The sequence below is a fragment of the Orcinus orca genome, chromosome 1, assembly GCF_937001465.1.
Source record: "Orcinus orca chromosome 1, mOrcOrc1.1, whole genome shotgun sequence".
Lineage (NCBI taxonomy): Eukaryota > Metazoa > Chordata > Mammalia > Artiodactyla > Delphinidae > Orcinus > Orcinus orca.
The window spans coordinates 188,217,673-188,230,331 of NC_064559.1; the positions used below are offsets into that span (position 1 = coordinate 188,217,673).

Sequence of the window (12,659 nt, forward strand, 5' to 3'; positions counted from 1 at the left end):
GGTGGGCAGGGCCAGGCAGGGGGTGAAGGAAGAGCTTCCCTCTCCTCCCTCCCTGACGCGCTGTGTCCTCCCCCAGCTGTTCGGCTTCGTGTTCGCCTGCTACGTGAGCAAAGTATTCCTGGAGGAGGAGGACAGCTGTGAGTGCGGAGCCCCTAGGGAACTGGGGAAACCTGGCCGCGTGCCACCCCACGCAGTCAGCACCCTGGACAGGGGCCAGAGCAGGAGGGAGCCCTGGGTTATTTAAGGCAGCGGTCCCCAACCTTTCTGGCACCAGGGACCGGTTTCATGGAAGACATTTTTTTCCGTGGACGGGGGGTGGGGGGGTGCTTTCAGGATGATTCAAGTGCATTGATTTATTATGGCCTCTGTGCAGTCAAACCTCTCTGCTAATGATAATCTGTATTTGCAGCTGCTCCCCAGCACTAGCATCACGGCCTCAGCTCCACCTCAGATCATCAGGCATTAGATTCTCATAAGAAGCGTGCAACCTAGATCCCTCACATGCGCAGTTCACAGCAGGGCTCACGCTCCTATGAGAATCTAATGCCGCTGCTGATCTGACAGGAGGCGGAGCTCAGGCGGTAATGCGAGCGATGGGGAGCGGCTGTAAATACAGATGAAGCTTCGCTTGCTTGCCTGCCGCTCACCTGCTGTGTGGCCCGGTTCCTAACACCAGTACCGGTCTGTGGCCTGGGGGTTGGGGATCCCTGATTTAAGGGGCCCCTCTGGGGGCTGGGGAAGAAGAGGCAGCAGGGTGAGTGGGGATCTGCATAGCCAGCCCATTCTGGGCTGAGGCCCAGACGTCCAGGTGCCCAATCCAAAGCTCCAGCACTGCCCCCCTACCTGCCCCTCTTAGGCCCCTTCCTGTCGCTCTGAGGGGCTCCACAGCCCCACTCCTGTCAAGCACCAACCATTCCCAGTTCGTCCCACTCCCACGCCCAACGGGTCTTGCCTCTCCGCACCCTTCTCCCTTAAAGGGCCACCCTCCCCATCCACCCCCCAGCTCTCTATCCTCTTGGGCCTTGGCCCGTCCATCAGGACACTGGAACAAAGCCCAACCCCTAAGGCCCTGTACAGGGTCTGGCCTCAGATCCCTCCCTTTCAGGACCCAGCCTCCCATAACTTGCCCCCTTCACAGGCCCGTCTCTAACCACGTGCCGTCTGCCCTTCCGCAGTTGATTTCATCGGCGGTTTTGACTCCTATGGATACCAGGCGCCGCAGAAGACGTCGCATTTACAACTGCAGCCTCTGTACACGTGGGTCACGGCGCGGAGCAGGGTGGGGTGGAGGGACCCCGGCTCGGGCGTTAGTGTAGGAGAAAGAAGGGGAGGGAGGAGCGGAGAGGGCAGCCGGGTCTCGCCGCCTCCCTACTTAGGGGTCCACTTCCCTAACCTGCCTTTGTTTCCTGCAGGGCGGGGTAGTAGCTTCTGCCCCACGACCACCCCCGCGGCTAGACAGACCGCCGCAGCCGCGAGCTCTGGCCAAGATGGCAGGCGTGCCCCCTGGCGGCTCGCTGACCGGACTGCAGCCTGGGTCGGCTTGACATGGGTCCGAAGCAGACATGGACTTGGCGCTTAGCCGCCTGGACTTAAGGGGTGGGGCGGGGGTGGGGCGGGGGAGGGGGTTCGCGGGGTTTGTATTTTTTTATCTCCACCTTGGCGTGTGCCGGAGCCTCCCGCCCTTCTCCAGCCTCTCCCTTTCACCCTTCTTCACCCAGCATCCTGTTCCCTGTCCAGAGAGAAAGGACAGGACAGACAGACTCACCCCCATCTCACCACATTCATTCACCAGCCCTGGGGAAAGTTACCCTGAACTAGAAGCAGGAGTTCTGGGTTCTAATCGCAGCTCCATCACTAACTCTCTATGTGACATCTGGCAAAGCCCTTACCCTCTCTGGGCCTCAGTTTCCGACCTCAAATAATTAAAATAATCCCTTCGTAAATGGAGCTCTTTCTAGCCTTTTCACTTGACTCTCAATTCCCTGGACTATACTGGGATTTTACATAATCCCCATTTTGCAGATACGGAAACTGAGGCCCAGAGATGTAAAGCAATTTGCTTGAGGCCACACAGCTGGGCTTTTGGTGGCGGCAGGCCTTGAATATGATCTGTAGTTTCAGACTCCAAAACCCATTTCCGAGCCCCCTTCCAGCTTGGCCACTCTAGAACCCATGTGATATACACCACACTCACATACCACCACCACCACTTGCTAACTCCTCTCTTAAAGCAATATATTCGTTCTCTTGTTGGGAACAGGATGGACGGATCCCAGAGCCCTGAATTCAGCCTGACCCACAGGGAAGCCTTCTTAGACTCGGCCTCTGTCCACCCTTGGCAAAGCTTTCAAGCTCTCTCTAGCAAAGGGGGGACACGACTCAGTCGCCCCACCCCCTTCCACGTCCCTGAGCCTGCTGTACCCATGATCCCCCACCCCTTCAGCAACTCTGCCAACCCCTGGTGGCTCCATCCACCTCACCAGCTGGAAGACCTGTGGTTTCGGAGTGGAAAAGGGCTCATCTGTGCTGCCTGGTCAACAGTGTTCAAAGATCACCAGTGTTGATGATCACGCCGGTGTCCAGAAGCAACCTCTAACAAATCCAGAAGTTGTTCTGAAGAGGCAGAATGGGGGTGGGGGTCATAGTGGGGGGTCTGGAGGGCCAGCACCCTTCCTTAAGAGCAAGTAGAGATGAGGGCCCATTCTCCTCGCCTCCCTCCACAGACCGCTCTGAGGACCCTGCATCCTGTGCGCTGACTGGTGAATCTCAGGGCAGGAGGATCAGGCCTCAGCTTCCAGTTTGTGAAGTAGGAGTGGTCCTGGCTTAGGAAGGAGGGTGGGAGGCACGGGGGAACCAGATGGAAATACAGACGGTTGCACACCTGAGCCCATCCATGGGGACCATTCCTTGCTCTCCACCCTCTGATCTAGCATTCCCTCCCATCTAAGGCCAAAATATCCTGAACTTGGACCCCACCCTACCATCCCATCTGCAGGTCTGTGCCAAAGAGCCTAACCCAGGAGTCCCTCTGGTCACTACAGGGCCCAAGGTCCCAAATGGTGAGCCTGGTTAGCTATGGGTACAGCTCAGGAGGGCAACAGTTCCCTTCAGGCCTGGCTGCTGCTCTGCTCCTGGACCAAGTCCTGCCTCCAGCCCTCTCTTCTCAGAGCCACCCCCAGCCAGCTGTCATCTCACCCCCAAGCCCCTTTCTATTCAACGACTTGAGCCACTGGTGCTTTGAAGCCTTTTGTTTTTGTAAGATGGTTTTTTCAAGGAGACTATTTTCTTCTCACTGGGACCTTGCAAGGCAGGGAGTGTTGCCCTGGTTTCTGTGCAGGTGGGTTGATTAAAGATGGTGTTTTCCAACTTCCCTGGTGGTGCAGTGGTTAAGAATCCGCCTGCCAACGCAGGGGACATGGGTTCGAGCCCTGGTCCGGGAAGATCCCACATGCCACGGAGCAACTAAGCCCGTGTGCCACAACTACTGAGCCTGCACTCTAGAGCCCGTGAGCCACAACTACGGAGCCCACGTGCCACAACTACTGCAGCCCTCGTGCCTAGAGCCTGTGCTCTGCAACAAAGAGAAGCCACCACAATGAGAAGCCCATGCACCGCAACAAAGAGTAGCCCTCGCTGCAACTAGAGAAAGCCCGTGCGCAGCAACAAAGACCCAACACAGCCAAAAAATAAATTAATTAATTAAAAAAGATGGTGTTTTCTTCTCTATCTTTCTGTCCTCCTGCCCTGTGAGTTGGCAGGGTCTTCTAAGGGAGAAGTCTTTGCATGGAGGGTGGGCAGAGGTTGGGAATCTGTCATTGTCATTATCAGACATTGCTGGGGCACTGGCCTGTCCCTCTGGCTGGCTGTGTAGCTTTGGGCAAGTCACACTCCCTCTCTTTCCTCATCCATAAAATGCAGAGAAGGGATTAAATCAGTGGGTTCCCAAAACTGGCTTTGCAATCCCTTGGAGAGCTTTCATTTTTCCGATTAAGTGCATTTTAAGGTTATGCTTTCAAATATCCTTTGCATCCTGGTTCTGTCCTCTTCCTAAAAATTCGGTTCCTGACTTGGAATAAGGTGGCAGACAGTACTTTAGACACAGATTCCTGCATCCCAACTGGGACATCCTGGCATCTTTTCTGACTGTACAAGAAGAATCAGTAATTTGAATTTTAAAATTTTACTTTTGTGTGTGAATAGGTAATAAGTATATGTGGTACAGGATTCAGAAAGTTCCAGGGGGCTATGTACTCTTACTTATTTTTCATATCTTTCTGAAGATAGTCAAAAATTTTTTAATTATATAAAATTTTTTTTCCCTTTTTCACACAAATGGAAACATATTTTACTCACTCTTCAACTCCCTGCTTCTCTCACCTAACTCTGAATCTTGGAAATCTTCTCCCAATAACACTCGTGGCACTACCTCCCATTCTTCCACAATGACTTGGTAGAATTGGGATTTTTAAGATCCCCAGGTGACCTTGATGCAGTTAGGGGCCAAGAGCCAGAGGTTCTACATAAGGATGCCCAGGTCCACTATTCAAACCTCTGTGGACCATTCCTGGTCGCGGAGTCAGAGGGAAATAAGGAGTTTATGGTCTAGTGGGGAGCCCAGGGGGTGAGCAGGCAGAAGCTGACGCTGATAGCAGGTGGTCGATGCTGAGGACAGTTTAGCGTGAAAGGTGGTGGTTAGTAGGAGCTCGGGAAAGAGGTGATCTGAACATCCTGGATGGACCGATAGCATGAGCAGAGGTGTGGAGGGAGGAAAACCCGTAGTGTCTGGGGTAAAAATGGCCAGAGACGAACTAGCTGGAGGGAGCCTCAGTGGGGAATGTATGCGTTTTCTATCGCTGTCATAAGTTATCACAACTTTAGTCTCTTAAAGCAGTATACATTTGTTATCTTACAGTTCAGTAGAAGTCCAACATGGGTCTCACTGGGGTAAAATCAAAATGTCTGGAGGGTTGCATTTCTTTCTGGAGTCTCTAGGGGAGAATCCGTTTCCTTTTCTAGCTTCTAGAGGCTATGTGCATTTCTTGGCTCGTGGCCCCTTTCCTCCGTCTTCAAAGTCAGCAACATCACAGCCCTCTGACCTTTTGGATTTTTCCCTGGCCGTGCAGCATGTGGGATCCTAGTTCCCTGACCAGGGATCGAACCCGCGCCCCCTTGCAGTGGAAGTGTGGAGTCTTAACCATTGGACCACTAGGGAAGTCCCAATCTCTGACCCCTTTTCCATCACATCTCTCTAACCACAGCCAGGAAAGGTTCTCTACTTATAAGGATTCGTGTCATTGGATTGGGCCCACTTGAATAATCCAGGATAATTTCTTGCTCTCAAAGTCCTTAATTCCATCTGCAAAGTCCCTTTTGCCATGTAATGCATTCACAGGTTGCAGGAATTAGAATGTGAACCTCTTTGCGGGGCCATTATTCTGCCTTCCCAGGGAAGGAGTCGTATCCAGAAGCCCTGAATGTCAAACCAGAGTGCATCGGCCTGGTGTGATGGCAGGGGGAACTATTGAAGGATTTTGAGCAGAAGCTACTCAATTAGAACTGTTCTGTAGAGAGAACTGGCAGGGCTGGAAGGGTGGGTTGGAGGAAGGAAGCAGGAAGCAGTGTTTTGTCTGGAAGAGGCCTAGGGTTTCTTACTTCCCTGTGTAAATGTGTGTTCTTGTGGGTATGTATGTAAACTTGGGAGGTTAATGTCAGCATGAACTTCAGGTGTCAGACATCCCTGGGTCCCCGTTCATCACTCTGGAACCAGTCAAGCTGGCCTTCCCACAAAGCCCCGTGGGGCTCCTGCCATCCTGGGGCCATCTCCCGGCAACCTCTGCACGTTCGAATAATCCAGGTAGGACATACCTTCCAATAACTGCTGGGTCATAACGGTGCCCAAGTCATTCTTTTTTTTTTTTTTTTTTTTTTTGATGTGGACCACTTTTAAAGTCTCTATTGAATTTGTTACAATATTGGTCTGTTATATGTTTTTGTTTTTTTGGCCCCAAGGCACGTGGGATCTTAGCTCCTGACTAGGGATCGAATCCACACCCCCTGCATTGGAAGGCGAAGTCTTTTTTTTTTTTTTTAATGTTTTCTTTTTTTTTTTAAGAAGATGTTGGGGGTAGGAGTTTATTAATTAATTTATTTATTTTTGCTGTGTTGGGTCTTCGTTTCTGTGCGAGGGCTTTCTCTAGTTGTGGCAAGCGGGGGCCACTCTTCATTGCAGTGCGCGGGCCTCCCACTATCACGGCCTCTCTTGTTGCGGAGCACAGGCTCCAGATGCGCAGGCTCAGCAGTTGTGGCTCACGGGCCCAGCTGCTCTGCGGCATGTGGGATCTTCCCAGACCAGGGCTCGAACCCATGTCCCCTGCATTAGCAGGCAGATTCTCAACCACTGCGCCACCAGGGAAGCCCGGAAGGCGAAGTCTTAACCACTGGACCACCAAGGAAGTCCCCCCAAGCCATTCTTTGAAGCACTAGAATACAAATTCCCCAAGGTGCATTTGACAAGCATAAGAGTCTCCTGGGATTTGTAGACAGACTAGTGTTTGCTTGAATGCGTTGGAATTGGGTCTTGCTGTTTCTAAACAGACTAGGCATGAGGGAGGGCCTGACACCAAGACCTTATTGCCTTATAAGATTCAGTACTCCACAGGCATGGCCCTGGATAGGGTTTCTCAAACTTGCAGAGCATAAGCATCTCTTAAAAATCCAAATTCCTTCGCCAAAAAAAAAAATCCAAATTCCTGAGCTGATCTGAGCCACACTGAACCCAACATCTGGGCAGTGGAAGGAACTTGTGTTTTTCACTGGTGCCCCAGGTGATCCAGGTTTGGGAAATCCTAGACCCAGGTAAAGAGGCATTCAAACATTTTTGAAACTTGCCCTCCTCCAGTGCCATGGAAGGCCTACCAAATTACGCCTGCCAGCTCCCTCACATCAGAACTCGACTCTAAGACTCTCTCCCCCAAGTTTAATTGCATTTGTTAATAATTGTTATAGTCTTAAATTTTTAAAAAATGGGTTAATAATTTCAAAGTCTAGGATCAACTCTTGAACTTAAACACTGACAACTTTACCACTTGGTTAGTTTGAGCAAAGGCAGGTCTGAGTTTGCCTGCCACCACCTGTGCCGGGGACCACACCCCACCCTGAGCCTTGCTTCCAGGGATTCAGCGATTCAACCAGACTGATCAGGCCCAGGCCGACTGGGGCTGCAGAGAGAGCCCTGTGCTGGGCATCCAATACTGAAATACTCCAAAACTGAAGTCTGAGTTCTTCCTCTGCCCCTTTCTCATCCTGGGACCTGGGGCCACTCCTCCCGCCTCCGGTCTTGGTTACTTCAGTGAAATGAGAGGGCTGGACTTTGCAGAATATTCCTGGGCTTCTTTACTGCTGACCTGGAACAGGGCTTCTCCATCCTAACTGTACTTGGGATGTCGTTTTAAAATACAGATTTCTGGGCTCCACTCATGTACCAGATTCTAATTCATTGGACCCAAAGCATCTGAATTCATCCTTCAAATATTTATTAAGAACTTACTATGTGCCAGGCACTGAGGATACAGCAGTGAGCAAAACAATGTAATCCCTGCTCTCGTAGGGGATATCTATGGAAGCAGACATACATAGGTAAACCAGTAAAGTATATGGTGTGTCAGATAAGTGTCATGGAGCAAAACAGGGCAGGGAAGGGAACACAGGATAGGGATTGATTCTGGTTTTAAATTGGACATCAAGTTAGTCAGGAAGGTCTCACTGAGAAAAAGTTTTGATAAAATACCTGAAGAAGAAGACAAAGGGAACAGCAAGTGCAAAGGTTCTGAGTCAGAGCCTGAATACTGGAGGGAAGCAAGGAGGCCAGGGTGGTTCAAAGCAAGGAAACGAGAGAGTGGTAGATGAAGTCCGAGAGATAAAGGGGTGGGGGGAGTGTCAGGTGTTGTATTGGCTTGAAGAACACCATAAGGGCTTCAGTTTTTAATCTGAGATGGGAAAACACAGAGCTGGGAAGAATCCCTTTGGATACTGTGTGGAGAACACACTGTAAGGGGTCAAGGGCTGAAACACAGAGACCAGGTCAGAATACTATCAAGATAATCCAGGTGTGGGATGGTGGTGCTTGGTCAGAATGGCAGCAGTGGAGGAGATGAGACATGGCTGGATTCCAATATATTTTGAGTGTAGGACCAAGAAGATTTGCTGGGGGGGTGGCTGTGGGATGTGAATGAAAGAGCAGAGTCACACAGGACCCCAAGGTTTTCAGCCTGAGTGAGCAGAAGGATGGAGTTGCCCTTGCGATGGGATGACATCAGGAGGAGAAAGTTTGGGGACAGACTCCCATGTTCTGGTTTTGGACACCTAAAGTTTGAGATGCCTGTTAGGCATTCAAGTGGAGATGTCAGGGAGGCAGTTGGGTATAAAAGAGGAGAGTTCTGGGCTGAAGATAGGAAGTTTGGAATCATTGATGTTGAGATGGTGTTTCAAGTCGACAATAGATAAAATCACCAAGAGAGTGAATGTAGACAGGGAAGAGGGTTGAAGACAGTCCTGGGGCACTTGTACATTTGGAGCTGGAGAACATTAGGAGGAACCAGCAGAGAAGGCTGAGGTAGGCAAACCAGGGAGCTGATACAAACTAGCATTTTGAGTTCACTCAGTTTACTGATTTCACTCTCTATCAAGAAATATTTACTGAGCACCTCTTATATTCCAGGCACTGTTCCAGACACTGAGGCTACAGCAATGAACAACGCAGACAACGCTGTAGCTTTCTCTCTTACAATTTAGCTTCTAGGCAGAATTGACATATATTTTCTTGTTTAGTCTTCCTAACAATCCTAAGAAGTTCCATTACCACCATCTTATAGATGGAGTCACTAAAGCTGGGAGAGATTAAGTCACCTATTCAAAGTTACCCAGCTAGTAAGTGGCAGAATCAGCATTTAAATCCAGCCACTCTGACCCCTGACTCATTATCTAACCACTGAACACATACTGCCTCATGGGGAATTCCAGTGCCCAGGCAGGGCTGAGAACCACTGCTCTAGGATACTCTTAGCTTTCTACTGCTGTATAGCAAATCACCCCAGAACTTAGCAGCTTAAGTCAACAAACACTGTCTTAAAGTTTATGGGTCAGAAATTCGGGAGCAGCTTAGCTGGGTGGTGCTGACCAGGGTCTCTCGTGAACTTGCAGTTTAGAGTTAGGTCAGGGCTGCAGATGTGTGAAGGCTTGGCTGGGCTGGAGGGTCCACCTCCAAGATTGCATAATCACGTGGCTGTTGATAGAAGGTGTCAGTTCCCTTTCACATGGAGGAAGTGAGCCACATAAAAAGTGGATCCAGAGCAAGTGATCTGAGAGAAAGAGAGAGCAAGGAGGCTAGGAAGACCTAGTCTCAGAAGTCACACACCATCACTGCCACCACATTCCGTTGGTTGGAACTGACTCACTAAGTCCAGTCCACATGAATGAGTAAGCAATTAGTCTTCACCTTTTGAGGGAAAGATTGTCAAAGAATTTGTAGACATACTTTAAAAGCCCTACAGCGACTCTGATTGTTGTTATAATACGTTTACATTATTGGGTTGGCCAAAAAGTTCGTTTGGGTTTTTCTGTAACATCTTATGGGAAAACCCAAACAAATTGTTGGCCAACCCAATATTTTTAAGAAACCAAACAGGTGCATAGAAGAAATGGACTGTCGGTCTCCTTTCTTCCACTCTTCCCTGTGACCTTCTGGATTCAAAAACTCAAAACTTTTGAGCACTAGGGAAAAGGGGATCTGATCTGTTCATTGGTGGAGAGTGCATGGTGCCTGGGACATGGTAGACACTTGATAAATATTTATGGACGACACCTGCTGGAGGACCTCCTATAATCAGACATATGGGTTCATTCCATGGGTTTATGAACCCATGGGTTCCTAAACTGCCTCCACATGTCTGTTCTGGTGCTAAGGTGCAAAGATGGAGCTGACCTAGTCCCTGTCCCCAGAGGGAACCCTCAGACTGGAAGGGGGGGAAATTTAATACAAAAAGCAAAAAGCAAAATAGATGCAGTAAGTGGCAGTATGATCTGGGGATGCAGTGGAGAATCATGGTGGAAGCGCAGAAGAAGAGGGCAATCGAGGGAGGCTTCATAGAAGAGGTGGCACTTTGAACTGAGACTTGAAGAATGAGGAGGAGTGTGTTTGGAAGACTTGTGTGGAGAGAAATGGCATTTCAGGCCAAAAGAACAGCTTGTTCAAAGACGTAGAGGTGTGAGAGAACCTAGCATGCTTGGGGAGTTTCAGAGTTAGAAGGAATCTTGGTATTATTTAGCGGAAACCCCAGTGCTCCTTGCCTCTCCTCATAATAGTAATAGCCAACATTCTCAGATGACTGCCACCTGCCAGGCACTGTGCTAAGCACTGTGGACGGACTGTCTGATTTGAACCTCACAACAACCCTATAAGGTGCCTATTATGATTATCTCCAGTTCATAATTGAGGAAACTGAGACTCAGAGAGGTTAAGTACCATGGCCAGGGCTGCACAGCGAGTAAGTGGCAGAGCTGGAACTTGAATCAGGATCTTTCTGACATACAAGCCTGTGTTTTTAACCTCTGCATTGAACTACATCTGCATTGTTAAGTGGTCTCGTAGCCTCAACTTGCACACTTGGAGTGACGGGAAGCTCACCATCTCTCCGGCCAGGACAAAGAGGCCGTGGAGGTCTTTCATTCCAGTCCTGAAATGCTAGGAATCACCAGCCTAATTGAAGCAAAGCCTTAATAGAAAGACAGGCACCGGCTTCCCTGGTGGTGCAGTGGTTAAGAATCCGCCTGCCAATGCAGGCGACATGGGTTCGAGCCCTGGTCCAGGAAGATCCCACACGCCACGGAGCAACTAAGCCCGTGAGCCACAACTACTGAGCCCGCGTGCCATAACTACTGATGCCCGTGCACCTAGAGCCCGTGCTCCACAACAAGAGAAGCCACTGCAATGAGAAGCCCACACACTGCAACGAAGAGGAGCCCCCATTCGCCACAACTAGAGAAAAGCCCGCGCGCAGCAACAAAGACCCAACGCAGCCAAAAATAATAAATAAACTTTTTTTAAAAAAGAAAAGAAAGACAGGCACTACCTTGTGTGTCAAGGCAGGAAGCATTTACTGATTATCAATCCAATTCCATTTACCCAAAGAGCTCTGGTTCGAGGCAGCACGATCAGCACCTATTCGGGGAGGTGATGGCTGCAGGGGCTACAAGGAGGCGCAACCTCTCCCAGGGGACTCAGGGAGGGCCTCCTGGAGTGACCCAGAGGGAAGGGCATGGATTTCTCTAGATCAGAGTTTCTCCAACTCAGTGTTATTCCAATCTGGGGCCATATAATTCCTTGCTGCCGGAAGCTGTCCCGTACACTGGAGGACGGTTAGCAGCACCCCATGCTCTGCCCACAAGATGTAACCCCACCCTCAGCAGTGACAACCAAAAGTGTCCCCGGACACTGCCAAATATCCCTGAGGGGCAATAGTGCCCCTGGTGGAGAATTACCTCTCTAGACAGAGGAAATAAAGTGAGCTAAGTCATCAAGGAGGGGTGAGTGGGACTTCGGGTAAAACACTTAACTTGAGCCTCCTTTTTCTCATCTGTAAAATGGCACAATATTTGCAAGGGTTATTGTGGTAACTAATGAGAATACCTGTAAAGCACTTGACACATAGAAGGCCCCCAACAAATGTGAGTTCCTTTTCATTGTAAGACAAAAATGACAACCCCTGACCCCAGTCTCGTCAAACCACGGGCGGCTTTTGAGACTGTGATCCTTAGGCCCCAAACTAGTGCCTCGGTGTCTCTGCCCACACAGTGGCACTGGGGTGAAGAGAGGAACGAAGCTAGATCAATGACTCCCAACTTCTTAAATTACCACCCTCACCCTGGTCCCATTTTTAAAAAGAGAGCATTGATTATTGATTAATTTATTTCCCAATTGCCCAAGGCAGCTGTCCCAGCTCTGTGGGGCAGGACTCACCACATGACTTCCTGGAGAGTTGGTGATCCCAGCCCAGAACAGATTCCCCTCTTGGCTTGACAACCTCTTCCCACATCAATATGGGATGGTTCTCTGGATTCAGAAATACCACGAGAGCACAAGGACCCCATTCTGTCACCAGAGGCTTCCGAATAGCAGATTAAGAATCACAAATCGGTGAGCTTCCCTGGTGGCGCAGTGGTTGAGAGTCCGCCTGCCGATGCAGGGGACATGGGTTCGTGTCCCGGTCTGGGAAGATCCCACATGCCGCGGAGCGGCTGGGCCCGTGAGCCATGGCCGCTGAGCCTGTGCATCTGGAGCCTGTGCTCTGCAACGGGAGAAGCCACAACAGTGAGAGGCCAGCGTACTGCAAAAAAAAAAAAAAAAAAAATCACAAATCGGTTGATGATTATATGAGAGCAGGGATTCCCAAGCCTCCAGCACCAACACCAAGTCCTGCAGCTACTGTGCCAGGCACGTGGCTTGGGGTTTCACTTGCGCCGCTGCCTCATTCAGTGATATCGTGTCCATTTCATAGATAAGGACACTGATAAGAATTGCATTAAATTGGTAGATTGCTTTGGGTACTATGGCCATTTTAACAACATTAATTCTACCAGTTTAAGAACATGGGATATCTTTCCAT

General features: G+C 50.0%; 1 protein-coding gene across 3 annotated transcripts in view; it reads left to right on the forward strand.

The window, feature by feature from the left end:
- The window catches only part of NKAIN1 (sodium/potassium transporting ATPase interacting 1), a 49,351-nt gene extending 41,875 nt beyond the window's left edge, over nucleotides 1-7,476 (forward strand). For 2 of the 3 annotated variants that reach the window (XM_033422338.2, XM_049714276.1), the window contains 2 exons: nucleotides 1,176-1,257; nucleotides 1,413-7,476. In XM_033422338.2, coding sequence (XP_033278229.1) covers nucleotides 1,176-1,257; nucleotides 1,413-1,579 — 249 coding nt within the window. In that variant the 3' untranslated portion in view covers nucleotides 1,580-7,476. Of the gene's footprint in view, nucleotides 1-76; nucleotides 138-1,175; nucleotides 1,258-1,412 lie in introns of all 3 variants that reach the window. The other variant, XM_004266556.3, reaches the window with a different exon arrangement.
- The last annotated feature ends 5,183 nt before the right edge of the window (nucleotides 7,477-12,659 follow it).